The sequence below is a fragment of the Crinia signifera genome, chromosome 4 (assembly GCF_055691185.1).
Source record: "Crinia signifera chromosome 4, ASM5569118v1, whole genome shotgun sequence".
NCBI lineage: Eukaryota > Metazoa > Chordata > Amphibia > Anura > Myobatrachidae > Crinia > Crinia signifera.
The window spans coordinates 101,275,329-101,297,229 of record NC_139220.1 but is presented as its reverse complement, the minus strand read 5'-3'; the positions used below and the strand labels follow the sequence as shown (position 1 = coordinate 101,297,229).

Sequence of the window (21,901 nt, the reverse complement as noted above, 5' to 3'; positions counted from 1 at the left end):
TGGAATGCTATAACTCTGGCAAGGCATGCTGGTATGTGTAGTTCCACAACAGGTTGAGGGTCATAGTTACCCTAATGTACTGTTTCACATATATTCTTGCATTAATCGTTTTCTCCCAATCTAATTTATGACAAGATTATAACTTGAAGTTTCATTATGTGTCATTACCTTTTAGTAGGAGTCATCAAACTATGGCCCTACAGATGTTGTGAAAGTACAAGTCCTTTGATGCCTTGCCACAGTTTTGCTGTTCAGCAATGCTAAAACTATGGCAAGGCATGCTGGGAATGTGTAGTTACACCACATCTGGAGGGCCAGTTTCCGGATGCCTGGTTTAGGTGTACTTGGGACAAGATGACTTGAGTGTCCACACACTAAATGTGATGTAGATATTTTTATAAAATCTATGTCAAACATGCACTGTAAGCCTTGTTTTGAACAGATTTTAAAAAGAGCTAAATCACATACAGTGTGTGGAAACGCAAGTCATCTTAAGTTATATGGAATGAAAATTGACCTGCATATATGTCCTTTACAAATTGTCACATTTACCACATGTTTACATCCGTGCATCAACGACATATCAGATTACATATAATAGATGTAAAAAAAAAATAATTAGGGTAAAGGTAATTGCCAAACTTACTTATTTTTTTCTAAAGTACAGAAAATACACTCACTGGAAAATTGATTTAGATAATTTTATTTTAAGTGCTAAATACAGATCATAACAAACAATACCATGATATATATCACCCAAAAAACGACTTTAAACACAATACATATAAATATCTAAAAATATAGATCGAGCAAGATTTGCACATAGGCTATATTTTGTCAAATTTCCTTTTACTATTGACATTGCTATATTTTCCGATCAATTAAATACTTTTATTAGATATTTATCAACATCCAAAATATAATACTTTGACATTTTTATTTTTCATTATGTAACTCACATGATACATGTTTAATATGTTACTCATAGTATTTTCCTAGTGATATTATTTAATAGTACTTTAAATAAAAATTAGAAATATAACATCCATATTACATTCAAAACATCAAAAAACAGAATGAAAATAATCTGGTATTTAAATACAATTTATACTATATATACTGCATCACAGCTGTATTCATTCTTCTTTTCCTTTGTAATTTCTTCTGTCTTTTATGCACTGAAATAAAAAAAAAGGATTTAATTACATCATGAACTTGCACACTCCACATCCAGCACTACACAACCCTAACAATGTTGTTTAAAAATTTTGAAATATTTTATCTGCAGAACATTAGATCACACAACATTGTACATTGTGAAAGAGGGCCTTATTCTCTACTCTGACAAAGTACTTTCTAAAGGGCAATTGTGTCACCTCAAAATTTTTTGATTACTGAATTGCAGAGTTTTGATTTTTTATCTGTTTGTGCATGCAAAATACTGCCTTGAAATACTGCCTTCTTTATTTTCACACTGCAGTATAGGTCAGACTTTGAATTAAAACCACACCCATATCCATTACTTTTAACATATTACATCTACCCCACCTGCATAGGATCTGCTTTTGTACATGAAACCATTGTCAGCAGTTTTGGACTTGAATAAGGCCTACATGCACAGAAGTATTGTTCTCCCCTGCATTACACACCTTAATGTATTGGTGTTTAATAACTAATTTTTAAAATGAACAATCGTCAGATTTAGAACAGTGCACTGTTGTTTTAGAAATCTGTGCATATTAAGAATACATTCATTATCGACTCACTAGACCAAAAAAAGAATATCATTTATTTAAATATAGGTGGGGCATCTCCAAATTGTCTTTCTAGAGGTACAATTTTAAGATTTAATGTGCCCTTGTTCATATTAAGGACATTTAGGGCCTCAGCTCACTTTTTGCAAGGTCGATGTGATGTTTTGTAATGAAGGTCAACTTACACATTTCATTTCCCTTTCTCCTAGCACCTTCTCTTCCCAAGTTTTACCTTTGTACACTTTCGTGCCAACGGCATCTACATTATACCGAACTGTTTTTGTCTGAAGAATGCTACCATCGGATTCTTCGCCGCCGGTGTCTTCATGCAGGATGGACTCCTTGTAGCCTGCCCCCACCACAAAAAAAAGATAAGTAAACACATGTTAATATTTGCATTCCTGTGCTTTCTTACACCCTCCCTCCTCCCCCGTTCCCTATGCTTAACCCCTCTTTGCTTTCCCCGCTAGAAACTTACCCTAGGTTGCACACTTCATAGCCCTATGCCAGCCTCCTCATGGTCTTGTGCTCTTTGTCATCTCAGGCTGGACCCTTTCGTCTGGATTCTTCGCCGCCGGTGTCTTCATGCAGGATGGACTCCTTGTAGCCTGCCCCCACCACAAAAAAAAGATAAGTAAACACATGTTAATATTTGCATTCCTGTGCTTTCTTACACCCTCCCTCCTCCCCCGTTCCCTATGCTTAACCCCTCTTTGCTTTCCCCGCTAGAAACTTACCCTAGGTTGCACACTTCATAGCCCTATGCCAGCCTCCTCATGGTCTTGTGCTCTTTGTCATCTCAGGCTGGACCCTTTCGTCTGGATTCTTCGCCGCCGGTGTCTTCATGCAGGATGGACTCCTTGTAGCCTGCCCCCACCACAAAAAAAAGATAAGTAAACACATGTTAATATTTGCATTCCTGTGCTTTCTTACACCCTCCCTCCTCCCCCGTTCCCTATGCTTAACCCCTCTTTGCTTTCCCCGCTAGAAACTTACCCTAGGTTGCACACTTCATAGCCCTATGCCAGCCTCCTCATGGTCTTGTGCTCTTTGTCATCTCAGGCTGGACCCTTTCGTCTGGATTCTTCGCCGCCGGTGTCTTCATGCAGGATGGACTCCTTGTAGCCTGCCCCCACCACAAAAAAAAGATAAGTAAACACATGTTAATATTTGCATTCCTGTGCTTTCTTACACCCTCCCTCCTCCCCCGTTCCCTATGCTTAACCCCTCTTTGCTTTCCCCGCTAGAAACTTACCCTAGGTTGCACACTTCATAGCCCTATGCCAGCCTCCTCATGGTCTTGTGCTCTTTGTCATCTCAGGCTGGACCCTTTCGTCTGGATTCTTCGCCGCCGGTGTCTTCATGCAGGATGGACTCCTTGTAGCCTGCCCCCACCACAAAAAAAAGATAAGTAAACACATGTTAATATTTGCATTCCTGTGCTTTCTTACACCCTCCCTCCTCCCCCGTTCCCTATGCTTAACCCCTCTTTGCTTTCCCCGCTAGAAACTTACCCTAGGTTGCACACTTCATAGCCCTATGCCAGCCTCCTCATGGTCTTGTGCTCTTTGTCATCTCAGGCTGGACCCTTTCGTCTGGATTCTTCGCCGCCGGTGTCTTCATGCAGGATGGACTCCTTGTAGCCTGCCCCCACCACAAAAAAAAGATAAGTAAACACATGTTAATATTTGCATTCCTGTGCTTTCTTACACCCTCCCTCCTCCCCCGTTCCCTATGCTTAACCCCTCTTTGCTTTCCCCGCTAGAAACTTACCCTAGGTTGCACACTTCATAGCCCTATGCCAGCCTCCTCATGGTCTTGTGCTCTTTGTCATCTCAGGCTGGACCCTTTCGTCTGGATTCTTCGCCGCCGGTGTCTTCATGCAGGATGGACTCCTTGTAGCCTGCCCCCACCACAAAAAAAAGATAAGTAAACACATGTTAATATTTGCATTCCTGTGCTTTCTTACACCCTCCCTCCTCCCCCGTTCCCTATGCTTAACCCCTCTTTGCTTTCCCCGCTAGAAACTTACCCTAGGTTGCACACTTCATAGCCCTATGCCAGCCTCCTCATGGTCTTGTGCTCTTTGTCATCTCAGGCTGGACCCTTTCGTCTGGATTCTTCGCCGCCGGTGTCTTCATGCAGGATGGACTCCTTGTAGCCTGCCCCCACCACAAAAAAAAGATAAGTAAACACATGTTAATATTTGCATTCCTGTGCTTTCTTACACCCTCCCTCCTCCCCCGTTCCCTATGCTTAACCCCTCTTTGCTTTCCCCGCTAGAAACTTACCCTAGGTTGCACACTTCATAGCCCTATGCCAGCCTCCTCATGGTCTTGTGCTCTTTGTCATCTCAGGCTGGACCCTTTCGTCTGGATTCTTCGCCGCCGGTGTCTTCATGCAGGATGGACTCCTTGTAGCCTGCCCCCACCACAAAAAAAAGATAAGTAAACACATGTTAATATTTGCATTCCTGTGCTTTCTTACACCCTCCCTCCTCCCCCGTTCCCTATGCTTAACCCCTCTTTGCTTTCCCCGCTAGAAACTTACCCTAGGTTGCACACTTCATAGCCCTATGCCAGCCTCCTCATGGTCTTGTGCTCTTTGTCATCTCAGGCTGGACCCTTTCGTCTGGATTCTTCGCCGCCGGTGTCTTCATGCAGGATGGACTCTTCAGTGTGGCAGAGGTGCAGAGCAAGTTTGAACGTTGTTTCCTGAAAGACAGAAGGTGAGTTAGGGACGCATGTTACAAACCTTTCCTTTGCTCTTGTGTGGCCTGAGTCATCCCAGTGATGCTGCAACTCACCCCCTGCCGCCTCACTGGAAAGCTTTACGCCGGAATGCCTTCTTCTCTGTGCAGACTGGACACCCTGGAAGCTTGACGATTTTGCTTTCTTCTTTTCTAGATCTGTGTAATTTTTAACCGTATTAGTAAATTGATTGTATTACCTGTAACACATAATAGTTTAGATATGTATATATGTCTACCTTTACGTATCTATATTTTTGAAGATGAAGTTTGTGTGAGTGTGAAAAATTACCTTTCGTTCACGCTGTGTCTAATTAGGGCTTTTCCAAGACGCTACTTTGGGCCTCTGCCCTCCTGGTCCTCAGGGGCTCTGGCCGCCTGGTCCTCAGGGGCTCTGGCCGCCTGGTCCTCAGGGGCTCTGGCCGCCTGGTCCTCAGGGGCTCTGGCCGCCTGGTCCTCAGGGGCTCTGGCCGACTTCTCCTTCTCTCTGGGTCTGGCCGACTTCTTCTCTCTGGGTCTGGCCGACTTCTTCTCGCTGGGTCTGGCCGCCTTCTCCTTCTCTTTGGGTCTGGCCGCCTTCTCCTTCTCTTTGGGTCTGGCCGCCTGCTCCTTCTCTCTGGGTCTGGACGCCTTCTCCTTCTCTCTGTGTCTGGCCGCCTGCTCCTTCACTCTGGGTCTGGCCGCCTGCTCCTTCTCTCTGGGTCTGCGGTGCTTCACCTTTGGAGATGTTTTCACAGGCTGCTCCTGCAGATGTCCTTTGAGCTGCTGTCCATGAATCACTCTCCCTGCAAGCTCTTTGCTTCTTTGGACAGCCATCTCTGTTTCCATTCTTGGAGACATGGTTGCTTGGGGGATTCTGCGAACCTTGTCCTTTGGGCCTCTGATCACAGTTTGTTCCTCTGCACTTGTGTCCACCATCTGGTGCTGTGTTGTCTGGCGACTTTGCTTTGATGTGACCAACATCTCCATCAGGCACATGCTTGCCTGCTGTTCCTGGTATGTCATGTCCGTTTCCTCTTTCTGCTGGGCTATGACTTCCTCTCTCTCTCTTTGCAGTCTCTCTTGATTTTCTGTTGTTGCTCTTGTCCACATTTCTTCTGTGTGCTGTTCTTGCCTCTCCTTCTCAGCTCTGGCCAGCTGTGTCTTCTCTGCTCTTACACGCTCAGCCTCTGTGATTCTGGCACGCTCTGCCTCTTCTGCTCTGACACGCTGTGCCGCTTGCTCTGCTCTTTCCTTCTGCTCTTCCTCCACTATCCTTTGACGTTCCAGTTGAAGAGCTCGCTCCCAAAGTCGTGTGTCATGTGGTTCAGATTGCCTTGACTGTGTTTTTGATCCACCCTGATCCATTGTACCTTGACTGTGGTGTCTTCGCTGGTATGCCCTTTCAGCTTCCTCTTGCCGAGCCAACCATTCTGGATCGATTGTTGTGGAGGATGGTGTGGTTTGCTGTAGAGCTTGAAGTCGTGGAGCTGAAGATCTTCTTTCTTCTGTCATCAGATGAAGTGTAGTACATATCATGCTGGTGTTGGCATTGGACTGCTGCTGCCACATAAGAATACACTGGAGAGTCTGCTGCATGTGTTGCATGTCGACAGCATGGTTGGCTTGGAATTCAACGAGTTGAGAACTCATCTGTTGGAGAGAGACCGGTCCTTCCCTCGATGCATTCTGTGCTGTGGTCATGTCATCAACCTTCTGATTCAATGTCTGTAGGAGTGCAACAACTGAAGCATTTGATGACACAACTTCTTTGAAGGATTGAAGAATCGCTGCCATTGCCTCAGCTTGCTGATTGATGCTCGCATTCATCTGATTGATGCTCTGTTCAATCTTGTCAAATCGAAGAGCATTCCGTTCTGCATCTTCAGTTCTTCTTTCCTCCAATAGCTTCATAGCCTCTAGAATTGGTGACTGCTGCGACGAATCTATAATATCCCAAAAAAATTCCAGTTAAGTGTGTGTAAAGATAAACCAAAAAACAAAGTCTTGACATTTATTTTTTTTAACAGATTTGCCATAATTATATGCAAGATGCAGACCTTCCAGTGGATGTTCCAGGGGGGAATGTGGATTTTGCCTTTCGATGTCTTGGGACGCTGTCTGAAGCTGAGGAACAGTTCCTCTTGAGTCCAGTGGTGTGACTATAAATCAGAGGAAATTGATAAATAAATATCTGGACAAAGTAGAACAGGAAAATGTAGTAGCTTTTGTTCTAGCGATTACTAGCAAGGCTTACCAGTGAGGTCCAGTGTGTCTGCTGCATTTCTTTCCTGCGTTGTTCCAAATGACACTTTTCTTTTTGATTTTTCAACGGCTGCTGGTACATTTACCAAATAAGTTAATCTAGCCAATATGCACTAAAATTACTTTATAAAAACATAAAAAGTAGTTTACCCACCTCTCTCGAATGTCTGCGAGGTGATCTGCGACGCGGTTGGTGTTGTGGAAACCATTGGTGAACCTGAATATAAAAAAAAGGAAAGGCAATTAAAAAAATGCTTTTTACAATTGACACATAAACAAAAGTTATACTCTTCAATATTACTAATCTGTTTTGATTGATGCTAATTAAATAAAGTATTACTTTACAGAATGTGGTGAAGGACAAAGATATTTGAGAGACGATAACAAACTAATAACACAAGCACCAAAGCAGGACATACATACAGATAAAACATCCCGTTACCTAATTGATGTTGGACACATAGCTGTATATATACCAAAGGGCTAGGTATGGTACATAGGTTTGGTGGAATATGACATTGCCATTTGGACGTTTACGACAGTTCAATGAAAATAAAGTGTGCAGGACATGTAAGGTCATATAAGTTATCACCGTTGAAACATGTGGCTGGGTGGAGGAGAGATGACAGTATTCACCTTGATCAAGAGGTATATTGATGTATGAACATACTAGATTTTAAAAGTTGTTAGCACGGAAAGTAGAAATGGACCATGTTTGGGCTTATATTTTTGGGTCAATTGTAAAGAATTGAATGCTGTTACAGCCTATAATGTTGATTTTTTTTTGCGGGCCATATTAAATGCAAAAAACAAGCAGCAGGGCTTAGATTTAACAATTACCACTTGATTCAGGTCATAGAAGTGATATAGGATACAAATGGAGGATTTGGGTTCAATACGGTTAAGTGTTGTACATGTAGCCCTTATTTTGCTAAATGTTTGAATAAAGCGCTAAGAAAACGTCCTTAAGGATACACTGTTTTGGTGAAGTAATGCGCATATTGTTGCTTAAGGATCACAACGTAATATTAGAAGAACTCATGTTATCGTTGAATACAAGCCACATTATTTGTAGTTCAGTAAAGACGGAATGCAGTGCAGGCGCTAGTTGAATTTTACTTTGGGATGTAACAGAAATGTGTTGTATTTCAGTAAAAAATAGAAAATTTGAGCACCCAATTAAATAACATTTTTCACCTGCATGTGAACTTTTCCTATGCTTGCGCGGCGTGGGATCCTTTTCCGGGGTGGTGTCTTCCAATGTGGAGTCGGTTGCAGATCCTTCTGAGAAAGTAATGTAAGCATATATTAATAAGCATATCTAATCATTTAGAACAGTGCTTCATCAACAATATAAATTTTTTCATATAGCGTGCTTCACCTGTGTGTGTTTTTCTGTATCTCTTCGGCTGCTTTCTTTGCTTGAATGCCGCTGCATCTTCATCCATTTGCTCTGCTGCTGATCCTTAGGAAAAAAAGGGGAAACATAACAAATTACTTAATATAGCTTGAATATAGTAGATGCCTATATCAAATGTTGTGTTAATGTAGCATTGCAAACCTTTGTGTGATTTCGTGGACTTCTGAGGCGTAGTTTGCTTCGGTGTCTTCTTTGGCGTAGGAGTCTTTGTTGAAACTGGAGAAATGATAAATTACAGTTAGAAACATAGGATATTGCAATTGGATTTTATCTCTACAGAGAAGCAGCGCATGGTCAAAATTTTCTTTTTGGATCAACAGTACATCTAATAATTGAAAAAGTTAGAAATATTTTCCAAAAAGCATAATGCGCGCACATATGTACATTACTTGTGCGGCAGACATAGAGAGTCCATAAGGTTCAAACATTAAGATTCAGACTTGAATATGCACAATATACTATACCTTCTACACTGGTTGATGGCCTTTCTTCGGGGTTGTCCTTCACGAATTCTTCGATCTTCTTCTCCCAAACCTTCTGTAGCTTCTGTCCTCTGCGCATCTTATCAATGGTGGCTCTTCTGCTGTCACGCCACCTCTTCTTGCAGCTTTCTTCAGTTCGTTGGCATATCCCGATGTGGCTGACTGCATGTGAAATTTCTTCCCAAGTTGTGCTCGGCAATCTTGCTTGGGAACTCCTGGCATCTGTACCTAACTGAAGCATAAAGTGGTGGATTACCTGAGTGATGAGGGTTTCCGTTTCTACATCAGTGAAGTTGGGTCCTCGGTTCACGATTTCTTCTCCGGAGTCAACTTCTTTGTCTGTATGTGATCGTTGCCTCGGGTCTTCTACCTGTGAAGAGAGAGAAAGGCGCCTTCTTTCTTCCTGAGACATTTCTATAATAAGAATCTGAAATGATAAAAAAAAGGATTAGCAAATAAAGGATTATTTTATTAATATAGAGATAGAAAGAACATTGATATATTTTATATATTTAAAGTTTTTTGGTAGTCTGCGCACTGTCCTCTCTTGTGCGGTGCTAGCTGCTTCACTGCCCGGTTGACCGTTCTGGGTCGGTTAATGACTTGCAAAAAAAGGTTTTTTTTTTTATTGTAGCGCACCGCTCCTTGGGTGTGGGGTGTGTGGCTGATCCTAGAAATAGAATAGCCGCAGTAAATGTGACATGATCATGTCACATTTACTGCGGCTATTCTATTTCTAGGATCAGCCACACACCCCACACCCAAGGAGCGGTGCGCTACAATAAAAAAAAAAACCTTTTTTTGCAAATATTTTATATAGTGACCGGCTGTTTGTCCTGTCTTACATCACTTGAAGCACACTAGCAATGCAAAAAATGAAACCATCAAAGCACTTCTTATCATGCCATACAGAAGACATTTGTAAATTAAAAAAAAAAAAAAAAAAAAAAGCAGGCCTCAACAACATCCTGTCTGCATGGGTGACTGACAAGTGGGGATGACTGCAGAAGGAGGCGGGTGTCAACATGGCTGACTTTGGCAGCCATGTTGACACCCGCCTCTTTGTCCTGTCATGCTGACTTACATCACTTGAAGCACACTAGCAATGCAAAAAATGAAACCATCAAAGCACTTCTTATCATGCCATACAGAAGACATTTGTAAATTAAAAACAAAAAAAAAAACAAAGCAGGCCTCAACAACATCCTGTCTGCATGGGTGACTGACAAGTGGGGATGACTGCAGAAGGAGGCGGGTGTCAACATGGCTGACTTTGGCAGCCATGTTGACACCCGCCTCTTTGTCCTGTCATGCTGACTTACATCACTTGAAGCACACTAGCAATGCAAAAAATGAAACCATCAAAGCACTTCTTATCATGCCATACAGAAGACATTTGTAAATTAAAAACAAAAAAAAAAACAAAGCAGGCCTCAACAACATCCTGTCTGCATGGGTGACTGACAAGTGGGGATGACTGCAGAAGGAGGCGGGTGTCAACATGGCTGACTTTGGCAGCCATGTTGACACCCGCCTCTTTGTCCTGTCATGCTGACTTACATCACTTGAAGCACACTAGCAATGCAAAAAATGAAACCATCAAAGCACTTCTTATCATGCCATACAGAAGACATTTGTAAATTAAAAACAAAAAAAAAAACAAAGCAGGCCTCAACAACATCCTGTCTGCATGGGTGACTGACAAGTGGGGATGACTGCAGAAGGAGGCGGGTGTCAACATGGCTGACTTTGGCAGCCATGTTGACACCCGCCTCTTTGTCCTGTCATGCTGACTTACATCACTTGAAGCACACTAGCAATGCAAAAAATGAAACCATCAAAGCACTTCTTATCATGCCATACAGAAGACATTTCTAAATTAAAAAAAAAAAAAAAAAAAGCAGGCCCCTCAACAACATCCTGTCTGCATGGGTGACTGACAAGTGGGGATGACTGCAGAAGGAGGCGGGTGTCAACATGGCTAGACAGAAAGTCAGCCATGGTGACAACTGCATGATTTAACAGTCATGTTCACTCCCAACAGCAGTTTCTAAGCAGCAAGCCTTACACTGAAAATCCAGACGCCAAACATCAACATAACGGTCCAAATTAACCAACAAACAATACATTATAGAAAATGCTGAGAAAACTGTAGTAATGTAATGAGGTTAAACCCCGATAATAGGCCCGTGCACTAGGGATGAAGTTTAAACATGCATGGTTCGTGACGGTGTATGTGGTGTCACCCCGGGTACCCTGTGGTGTTGGGGAAAAGGAGGGGTGTCGCTAAAAATAACAAATATATTAGTGGGGGAAGGGGGGTACGGCGTGGTAAATGGCGAATCCCCGTGGTGTAATGGGGATGTTTTAAACAGGTGTAGTGGAGTGCGGTGACCTCTATAATCTAGTGTCAATGGGTAGAGAGGAGGAAGAGAGAGACAGAGTTCAGCACTTACACTCAGAAGAATGAATCCACCGGTCAGGGTACAACGGGTCTCCCGCTGTGCAGATGGGTGTCCTCCGCGTAGTCCGGTCACTCCTCCCAACTCCTTCCAGTCGTCTTCAAAACAATGTTCAGCTGACGATAGCGCTCCTCCAGGAGTTGGAAAGCCAAAGTACGCAAGCCAATTATATGAGAAAGCAGCCAAACTAATACAGCCAGGCAGCAAGCTCAACAAAATGGCGACTAAGCACGGGAGGTTCAGGGTTTATAAAGTGTAAAAAGTGCGGGAAACAATAGCTCCCCCTTCATCATAACATTGCTATGTATTAATTGGACATCTTATTGTCAGCACATTATACTGAGAGCATGCTGATTTGATGATTTAAAAAATGCATTAAGAACCCTTACGTGACTGGCGCAGTATGATGGCGGGAAAAAGTGGGATGTTTGTTGCTTGTTTATGAAGTCCTGTCCGGAAACAACACTATGTAACAATATCACATGTTTCACAAAGGTTAAACACACAACTGCCAACTGCTAAAAAAAAAATGACATAGAAAAAAAAACATTGGTAGATGGAATCGCAAGCGTAAGGGCAAGACATTATGGAACATGTAGTTCTACAAATAAACACTATGGTCCAATAACCATCTATACACAGTGCTTTGGGGGCCATATAAACATTAACTATGGTGTAACTAGTAATGGGTGTTTTAGGGTGCTTGCTCGTGGCGTGTATAGTGGGTGCAGCTAGGGAGACGGAGGGACCACTAATAGAGACTGTGGTGATGGGTGAGGGGTAATAGGAGAGGGAGTTCAGGGCAGAACATTGGCAGGTCATTGTGGGACTTGTGGTGCCACGGTAAATGCAGACGTTAGAAGGCAGGGCGCTACACGGATCTTGCCGTCTGCACAGACGGGGGGTTGTGCCAGTTTGAACAGTGCGGATTTATGGGGGGGAGGGTGCCCACCAACAGGGTATAGACTATGATGGGTGAGGGGTAATAGTAGAGGGAGTTCAGGGCAGAACATTGGCAGGTCATTGTGGGACTTGTGGTGCCACGGTAAATGCAGACGTTAGAAGGCAGGGCGCTACACGGATCTTGCCGTCTGCACAGACGGGGGGTTGTGCCAGTTTGAACAGTGCGGATTTATGGGGGGGAGGGTGCCCACCAACAGGGTATAGACTATGATGGGTGAGGGGGTAATAGGTGAGGGAGTTCAGGGCAGAACATTGGCAGGTCATTGTGGGACTTGTGGTGCCACGGTAAATGCAGACGTTAGAAGGCAGGGCGCTACACTGATCTTGCCGTCTGCACAGACGGGGGGGTTGTGCCAGTTTGGACAGTGCGGATTTATGGGGGGAGGGTGCCCACAAACAGGGTATAGACTATGATGGGTGAGGGGGTAATAGGTGAGGGAGTTCAGGGCAGAACATTGGCAGGTCATTGTGGGACTTGTGGTGCCACGGTAAATGCAGACGTTAGAAGGCAGGGCGCTACACGGATCTTGCCGTCTGCACAGACGGGGGGTTGTGCCAGTTTGAACAGTGCGGATTTATGGGGGGGAGGGTGCCCACCAACAGGGTATAGACTATGATGGGTGAGGGGTAATAGTAGAGGGAGTTCAGGGCAGAACATTGGCAGGTCATTGTGGGACTTGTGGTGCCACGGTAAATGCAGACGTTAGAAGGCAGGGCGCTACACGGATCTTGCCGTCTGCACAGACGGGGGGTTGTGCCAGTTTGAACAGTGCGGATTTATGGGGGGGAGGGTGCCCACCAACAGGGTATAGACTATGATGGGTGAGGGGGTAATAGGTGAGGGAGTTCAGGGCAGAACATTGGCAGGTCATTGTGGGACTTGTGGTGCCACGGTAAATGCAGACGTTAGAAGGCAGGGCGCTACACTGATCTTGCCGTCTGCACAGACGGGGGGGTTGTGCCAGTTTGGACAGTGCGGATTTATGGGGGGAGGGTGCCCACAAACAGGGTATAGACTATGATGGGTGAGGGGGTAATAGGTGAGGGAGTTCAGGGCAGAACATTGGCAGGTCATTGTGGGACTTGTGGTGCCACGGTAAATGCAGACGTTAGAAGGCAGGGCGCTACACGGATCTTGCCGTCTGCACAGACGGGGGGTTGTGCCAGTTTGAACAGTGCGGATTTATGGGGGGGAGGGTGCCCACCAACAGGGTATAGACTATGATGGGTGAGGGGGTAATAGTAGAGGGAGTTCAGGGCAGAACATTGGCAGGTCATTGTGGGACTTGTGGTGCCACGGTAAATGCAGACGTTAGAAGGCAGGGCGCTACACGGATCTTGCCGTCTGCACAGACGGGGGGTTGTGCCAGTTTGAACAGTGCGGATTTATGGGGGGGAGGGTGCCCACCAACAGGGTATAGACTATGATGGGTGAGGGGTAATAGGAGAGGGAGTTCAGGGCAGAACATTGGCAGGTCATTGTGGGACTTGTGGTGCCACGGTAAATGCAGACGTTAGAAGGCAGGGCGCTACACTGATCTTGCCGTCTGCACAGACGGGGGGGTTGTGCCAGTTTGGACAGTGCGGATTTATGGGGGGAGGGTGCCCACAAACAGGGTATAGACTATGATGGGTGAGGGGGTAATAGGTGAGGGAGTGCAGGGCAGAACATTGGCAGGTCATTGTGGGACTTGTGGTGCCACGGTAAATGCAGACGTTAGAAGGCAGGGCGCTACACGGATCTTGCCGTCTGCACAGACGGGGGGTTGGGCCAGTTTGGACAGTGCGGATTTAGACGGGTAGAACATTATGGGTGCAGGTCTGGGGTGAGGGTGCCCACCAAAAGGGTATTGACAATGATGAGTGAGGGTGTAATGTGTGTAAATTAGATTTAAAACCTTTCGATTGAACTCTTTTCGATATAACAATGTATCGATGTAACGATAGTCGACTTAGTTATTTTTGGTATATTTGTGTCGATGTAATGTAAATTCTTGCATTTACCGTTCGATATTGAATTTTTCGATAACAATGTGTTCGATATAATATTTTTCGAACACTATGCTATCGAAGTAAAATTACTTCTACATTGTACACGTCGATCAATTATTAACTTCGATAAATTGAGTAGTCTACATTACAACGGTCGACAACTTTAATGTTCGACCTTAAAAGTTCGACATAGAGACAATTCGACCTGTAACCGTTCGATATTTTAAACATTCGATCTATCATGCTTCGAAATTTATTGGTTCGATTACATGCTACGTTCGATGTATACACATTCGACAAAACTATCCTATCGAACTAACGGGGTCGACATAAATACACTCGAATTTATGTTCATCGGCAAAACGATCCCATTCCTGAACAGTTTCAACAAATAATCTGTCACTTACACCCTGCAGTGTTTGTATAGTTGTAACTTTCAAGTGAACTGGCTTTCAGGTAAATCTATAAATACAAGTACAGCACTTAGTTTTCTTTACCGTAAAATTGAGCTGTAATATGTACACTGATCTGTGTTGATTTTAAGATGTTTCTTCAAGACATAAATTGTGGTATCAGCATCTTTCACCCATTTGTCTAAGATCAAGTGAAGTTTTGCCTTCAGGCGCATGAGGGGAACCTGCAATAATGTGCAGACTACCATGTTTAAATGCATAAAAGTCAGTTGCTTTGACGTCTTAAGTGCATGCATGCATGCATACACAATTATAGCACTTTGAACAGGTATATTTGAGTGATGAGCAAGCACTTCTTTTCTTAAATAGACATTTTAATGTTGCCGATTACAATAGATCTTTAGGTATTTGTGGCACTATTTGTTTATTTCATTGTTTAAACTTCTTGTTAGAGTTTTTCTTAATTTCAGTTTGCATATTTGTCAGTTAAGCCCTTATAGATCTCCTCTTCATGTCTTAAGGCCCCCATACACTACACGATTTGGGCCCGATTTCACCCGATTCTGGAGGATCGGGCTGAGAAATCGGGTGAAATTGCCCAAATCGTGTAGGGTATGACATCCAATCTGATCCGATGCGCGGTCCCGTGCGCATCGGATCAGATCTGGATGTCGGACAGTCTGCACATAAGATAAATCTTATGTGCAGCCGGCATTGAGCTGGTCTGTGGGCGTGGGGACCGGAGAGCAGGGTCCGGTCCATGTGTGATGAGAGAGGGTAGTCACCTAGCGGCAGGAGAGGTGGCGGGGAGCGGGGTCCGGTCCAGCTGCAGGAGGGGTAGTGAGCTATTCTGTGGACTGGAGACTAGGTAGCGGCAGCTGCAGGCGAGGAGCATGGAGCGCACGGCGCATAATAACAGAGTCCGGGTAGCGGCGAGCGGGAGAATAGGAAACATCTTATTTAAAAGACTGGGCGGACGCTGATTGGTCGAGAGCTTAGCCAATCAGCGTCCGCCCTGCCCGCCCAGTCTTTTGAATAGGATGTTTCCTATTCTCCCGCTCGCCGCTACCCGGACTCTGTTATGCGCCGTGCGCTCCGTGCTCCCCGCCTGCAGCTGCCGCTACCTAGTCTCAGCTGGACATGCTCCCCTCCTGCAGCTGGACTGGACCCCGCTCCCCGCCACCTCTCCTGCCGCTAGGTGACTACCCTCTCTCATCACACATGGACCGGACCGGACCCTGCTCTCCGGTCTCTGGTCCACGCTCCCCCAGACGGACCCTGACGCCCCCCCCCCCGCCTGCAAGCTCCCCCAGACCCTGCTCTCCCACAGCTCCCCTGGATTTACATGTGATAAATCAATCCGATTTATCACATGTAAAAAATGGCACATCAAGGTTCAAATCATATCAGGAGCTGCCGGGGGAGCTCAGGGGAAGTCGGGGCCGACATTAGGAGTTGGCGTAGTGTATGGGGGTCTTAAGTATAGACAAAGTGACCATCTCCATTTTTATTCACTAGATGAAGGTTGTTGATAAGTCTTTATGGGTCGTCACATGTAGGTTTCGAGATAAAGCTATCTCCTACAAGATGCTTATGGTAAAAGACTTCCAAGTTTTGCACCGGAGTCAAACAACATACATGCCGCTTTCTACGGTTTTTAACGTTCCTGCATCCCACCCTTGTGGGACAGTTTCATTTCCTGGAATCAGGAATACTTCTGTAAACCATACAGTTGTTATTTTGAATTCAGTCGTTTTTATTGAAGTTTTTAACAGAAACGAAACTCCCAGAACAGACAAGGAGTAAGGCAGACACATTCAGGAGGCATCAGTATTAACAAAACATGCATAATGGGGTGTATATACCATGATATAATAATAGAGTACTGAGAGTACAAAAGTTTAAATGTGTAATACAGTTGTTATTATTATTATTTCCATTATTACTGTCATTTTTCCTATGTTCCTAACCATCTCGAGCTAAGAGACACAAAATAACCCCCCCCCCCCCAAAAAAAAAGTAAAATCCAAATGCCAGTTAAATTTGATCACCAGATTTTTTTTTATGCTAAAAAGAGCTATCGGAGGTGGGGCACCAATTAAAAATATTAATGAAAGAGAAATGTAAGAAAGAAGGAACATGCTTTAACAGTGTTACAGATGCATTTGCAATGTGATTCTTACTCTTTGCTTCCATATCATGTTTATAACTATATATAAGCTCCTATTTTATGTAAGTTATTTAATAATGATGATGATAATAACAACAAGGTTGTAACTGCAGTAGAAGCCAGCAAAGGAAATCTGACAGTTCTAGCCCGTAGCTTTAATGTCTGCAGCAGTGAAAGGATTAATAAATACCTCTCATGCCTCTAAGTATGCCCCATGAATACATTAAGCTATAGTATGATGAACTATAAAGGCAGAATATGCTCTACTGTATATAGGGGGTTATTCTGGTTCACTCACAAAGGCACAATCACTCTCTAATGGACAAACCATGTGATTTTATTACTGCACATCCTTCTGCTTGTCCAATGCAAGTGTACAGAGATGTCATATTCTATGTGACTAGACGTCAGTCCTCTTCTCACTCTGCTGTTTAAACTCTTCAAGGCTTGGGTGGAAGCGAATATGCAGCTGTTCTGTTTATTAATGAATTACTTTGACATCAAATAAATGTATTATGAAACTGGTAGATTTTCATGGTATTTTTGGACTTTCAATGTAGAATCTAAAACTCAGTTATTATGTTGTGGTGGGGTTTAATGAAACAGTTATTTGTAGTCGCAAACACAATTAAGGGTAAAATTCAAAAGTGCTAGCCGCTACATACTTATAATAAAACCTTTCAAGGTAATGTATTGTTATTTTACCTCTTCTATTAGGTCTTTTTAAATATCTCCTCCAGAGATGGTTAAATGGTTACATACAAAGGAAAATAGTTTTGTTTAAGTGAGTGTGGTACACTATAGGGTAGTATAATCTATGAATAATGATGTAGAAATATGAGGACCCTTTAAAGATATCTTTACATACTTAGTAATATATATTCTTAACCCCTTTGCTGGCACTCCCAAGAATTTTCCGGGCTATGCGTCAGTGCCCAGACTGGCAAACCTAAAAAATCTTTGAGTGCCACTGTCTGCACTCCCTTCTTCCTGGCAGTGCCACTTAGCTCTAAAGCAGCCCATAACGTTGCGATGCGGGCTGTCCCGATGTGTGCTTTGAGGTGCGCGCTCCCGCGGCACCTCATCGCACGGTACAAAAAGTATGTGCTTGCACATACTTTTTGTACTTCGTTTTCATCACATTGCATCGCATTGCATGCACAACGTGTGCACAGGCAATGCAATGCGATGTGATCCATGCTTGGCGTGTATGGCCAACTTAAGATCAGTGTTGCACTCAGCTTCAGCCGCTGCCCAGCTCCTGCTGCCCGGCCCTGCCTCCTTCCTCCCCTGGCTGTGTGTGACGTAGGGTGACCAACTCATCCCTTTAATCTGGGACACATATTAATTACACAGGTTCTGTGGCAGTTTAAAACCAGGTGAAATGGAGTCTTGAGGTGTGGCAGTTTAAAACCAGGTGAAAGCCAGCCACAGAACCTGTGTAATTAATATGAGTCCCGGATTAAAGGGATGAGTTGGTCACCCTAGTGTAACGTGACCTTGCTAACATCACGCTGCACACAGCCGAGTTGCTGGGGGCCGGGCAGTGGCTGATCTAGTGCGTGGCACTGCCCGGCCCTTGGAAACATAGTGGGGAGGGGAGGTCGTGTTTTGGGAGCGCTCCCCAAACAGCTGAGTAGAGAATACTCCTCTTACACTGTCCACAACTTTCAATGGTAAATCACAGCAGATACACGTGAAAATGAGAAAGTCACCGATCTATTCTGAACTCAATCACAGGTTCTAGTCACCCTTTTCTTGCATGAAGAACTTCTCAATGACATCCACCTGCAACCAGAGCCTCTCTCTTGGATCTGGGACTAAATTAAAATTGCCCAGCTATGTAAAAACTGTCCTGGCTCTCTCAAGGGTCAGTTCCACAGAACTCTTCACACCTCTCACTAAAGCCCTCTCTATCCACAACAGGGATTCACTGCCCCATCTCTTGGCTTTTGGCAGTGGTACACACAAACAGCTACACACCCAGAGAGGCCTGACTGCAAACGCCCAGTCAGCATCCTGATTCAAGTCACTCCCAGGTGGTGCTATTTGCTCTGTAACAACTAGCTGATACCTATTTTGGCAAAGTCCATGTAGTATATCTCTATCTTGTTTAGGCCCAATCATGTACAGGTTCCTGGAGATTGACAGCTGCACCAGGCTTGTCTCATACTTTTTGTTTTTATTGTCCATAATTGAATACTTTTATCACACAAAGTTTTTATACACCTTGGTAAAGAAAACAGAAGACTACTGGGTATTCCTGTTCAGTGTTTGTTGTTTTGTTCACTATCAAGATCCTTGAGTGCCGTGTCATCACAAGGGAAGTGGTGAGGGTGTGGGATGCACCTGGGGGTCACCTGCCAAGGGGTAATACCAAAATGCTGGTTCCTGCTCAGAGACAGGAGCTGTGTGCTGCACTGTAACATTACACAAAGCACTTAGCTCCTGTAACTGTGTTGGAGACGGCACTGCCGCCTACGCTGTCAAATGAGCATCTACTGGATGCCAGAGGGAAAAAAACAGGGTCAGGCCATGAGGCCACTCCCCTCTCATTAAGGTTATGTCCCTCTCAATGAAGCCATGCTCCCTTTTTCCCATTGTGTATCTCCGGACATGCTATTTATTGCTTTCAGCTGCTCTGGGTGTCATAGAGGCTAGTGATGAGTCTCTTTGAGTGCCGCCTTATTTACCTTATAATAATAGCTATTTAACGTTAATGCAGTATCATTTTTTATTAAATTTGCATATTTTTAATAATATCATGCTCAATTAGTGTATTATTTACATAATTTAGTAATACAAAATAAACAATTATTTACATGGAAAAGATGAAAGTGGTTAAGGAAAGAGTAAAGTTCTGCTTATGTTGGAAGGTCGGTCAGGTCAGATGATTCTCCATATGCCCGCTCTAGACACTCGCCAACTCTCTTTGGCAGGAGATCAGACCCTCTCTAGTGAAATCAACTGTTACAGTACATGTCACTGCTGCCCTCCAAAGACAGTTGTCACAATACTTTAGTTTAACATTTTCTGGGATGGTTGCTGTAATGGCCATTTTGAGGATTACAAAGTTAATCATATTATTTAAGGCAGGCATGTCCAAACTGCGGCCCTACAGCTGTTGTAAAACTACACATCCCAGCATGCCTTGCAATCATTGTAGCATTCCTAATAGCAAAACTGTGGCAAGGCATGATGGGACTTGTAGTTTCACAACATCTGGAGGGCCATAGTTTGGACATGCCAGATTTAAGGCAAATGGAGCGGACATAGAAGGATTCACAAGTTACTGTACTATGATTAGTGGTAATTACAAATGATCAGATGTCAGATATCTCTGTTTGCTTTATACCTACTGTAGATCAACCAAGTTTATTATTTATAGCTATTGTGCCTCAAATTGGAGGATTTTTCTTCTTGCCAACCCACACCTTGACATTTCTGTCCCAAATTCCCCTATCTCTATCTGGGCCAGATGTACTAAGCTTGAAAAGTGATACAATGGAGAGTAATAAACCACCAGTAAATCAGCACCTAACTCCCACGCTACAAGGTGGGATATGAAAAATGACAGTTGTGAGCTGATTGGTTGGTGGTTTATCACTCTCAATTTTATCACTTTTCAAGGCTTAGTACATATCACCCTCTGTCTCTCATCACTGTCTCTCCTGTCTGTCTCTCTATCTATCTTCTCTGTACCCTCCATTATCTGTTTCTCAGTTAGCTGTCTCCCATCCTGCATCATTCTCACCTGCCTGTACCATACATTCCTATTTGCCAATCTCTATCTCCCACCCCCTAGCTCTCTATCATCCTTGTCCTTCTTATCTTCAAACTCCAACTCTCTCATTACTGCCCCTCTTTTTGCTCATTGATGCTGAATCCAAAGACGCAGCAAACTGTTCTGCGTAAATCTGTGCATCAGGCACCATATCTCACGTGACAATAATTCAGTCCACTTGACACACATGTTTACACAATAGCTTGATGAGCAGGACACGGATGTTGTTCATACAGTATTACAGAGCCTTCTCATTCTGTAGCTCTGAATCCAATCAAACATTTTGTAGGCTTTTTGTAATGTTTCCTATTTTCCCCAATATGAACAAAGCAACAGTTGAGTGACTTGTTTTAAGACAAATGATACATTGCCCTTTCCGCATAATACATATTCAGGCTTTAGTAGACTTTATTCATTGATGCATTTATGTAGGTATACCATAGTTATCCTTCTGGAACACTCATGAATTACACAGGATCCAGGGCTGATTAAAACCAAGTGAATTACAGTTTTGAAGACAGCCAACCACAGAACCTGTGTGATGTATATGTCCCAGTTTAAAGGGATAATATGGTAAGTATACATATTCAGTATGATAAGAGACAGACTTCAGCCTCAACCATGTTCTCTAGCAAACCTCTCGGTGTGGTCATACAGTTGGTTCTTAAGCCCTGATATACATAATATAATGAACTAACATTTCTGTACTTTTTTAATAACAACTATTTCCTTGGAAAGTTTTAAAGGTTCAAATGTTATGACAGGATATCTTATTTTCATTTAAAGTGGAAAAGCACATATGACCCTGCTTAATATCAGTTTGTTTTCTTTTTCATTAAATATGCTTTTAGTAACTGCTAGCAACCAAGTGATATTAGTGAGGGTACCGGCTTGAAGACAAAGTCCACCCTTGTTTTCTCGGACCTCTCTTAAGTACAGTGCTCACACAGGTAAGGAGAAGTTGTTAACAGAAGCCCTCTATGTAACATCACCACAATCACCAAAGGGGCTTTAACAACAGCTGATATTATTAGCATTAACAGCAGTGTCCCCAGCGGTCCGAGCAGAGTACCCAAAACTCACCAGAGGCAGTTTCCACAGTTTAACGTACATTGTAAGTGTCCCAATTTTTGAGGGACGGTTACGTTTTACATTGGGACTGTCCCACCTGGGGCTTGGCAGTGTCCCACGGTGGGAGGCGGGCAGTTGGGCGTGCGCAAAACATCTATTCGATACAGCCGAGGGGTTAGGGCTTGGCCACCAGCTTACACAGTGCTAGCCATGCTCCCATAGTGAAAAAAAACAGGGTTGTGGCTTGCGGCCACGTCATCCCCATGAGGCCACTTCCCCTTAGACATAGACCATACCCTTTTTGTGGGCTGTGTGAGCATCCTGAACCTTAAGTATTACATGTTTGGAGGTACTGTATGGTATAATACAGTTCCTACCAGGAACTCCAGTAAAGAAC

General features: G+C 43.8%; 2 protein-coding genes and 1 long non-coding RNA gene across 3 annotated transcripts in view; all 3 read right to left on the bottom strand.

The window, feature by feature from the left end:
* Positions 1-21,901, bottom strand: part of CPLX2 (complexin 2) — a 162,956-nt gene that overhangs the window by 125,832 nt on the left and 15,223 nt on the right. The gene's annotated exons all lie outside the window — the stretch shown is intronic.
* Positions 688-2,407, bottom strand: LOC146074203 (uncharacterized). The gene is made up of 3 exons (XR_014473382.1): positions 2,233-2,407; positions 1,987-2,103; positions 688-1,178 (listed from the first exon to the last, which is right to left on the bottom strand). It is a non-coding gene; the product is annotated as an uncharacterized LOC146074203 (long non-coding RNA).
* LOC146074202 (uncharacterized) lies at positions 4,067-11,349 on the bottom strand. Its single transcript, XM_083182053.1, has 12 exons — positions 11,106-11,349; positions 8,632-9,076; positions 8,309-8,383; positions 8,129-8,212; positions 7,945-8,031; positions 6,902-6,964; positions 6,740-6,820; positions 6,543-6,644; positions 4,796-6,428; positions 4,561-4,662; positions 4,305-4,468; positions 4,067-4,175 (listed from the first exon to the last, which is right to left on the bottom strand). Exons 2-9 carry the CDS (start codon positions 9,059-9,061, stop codon positions 4,837-4,839), a joined length of 2,514 nt encoding a protein of 837 aa, XP_083038179.1. The 5' UTR covers positions 9,062-9,076; positions 11,106-11,349; the 3' UTR covers positions 4,067-4,175; positions 4,305-4,468; positions 4,561-4,662; positions 4,796-4,836.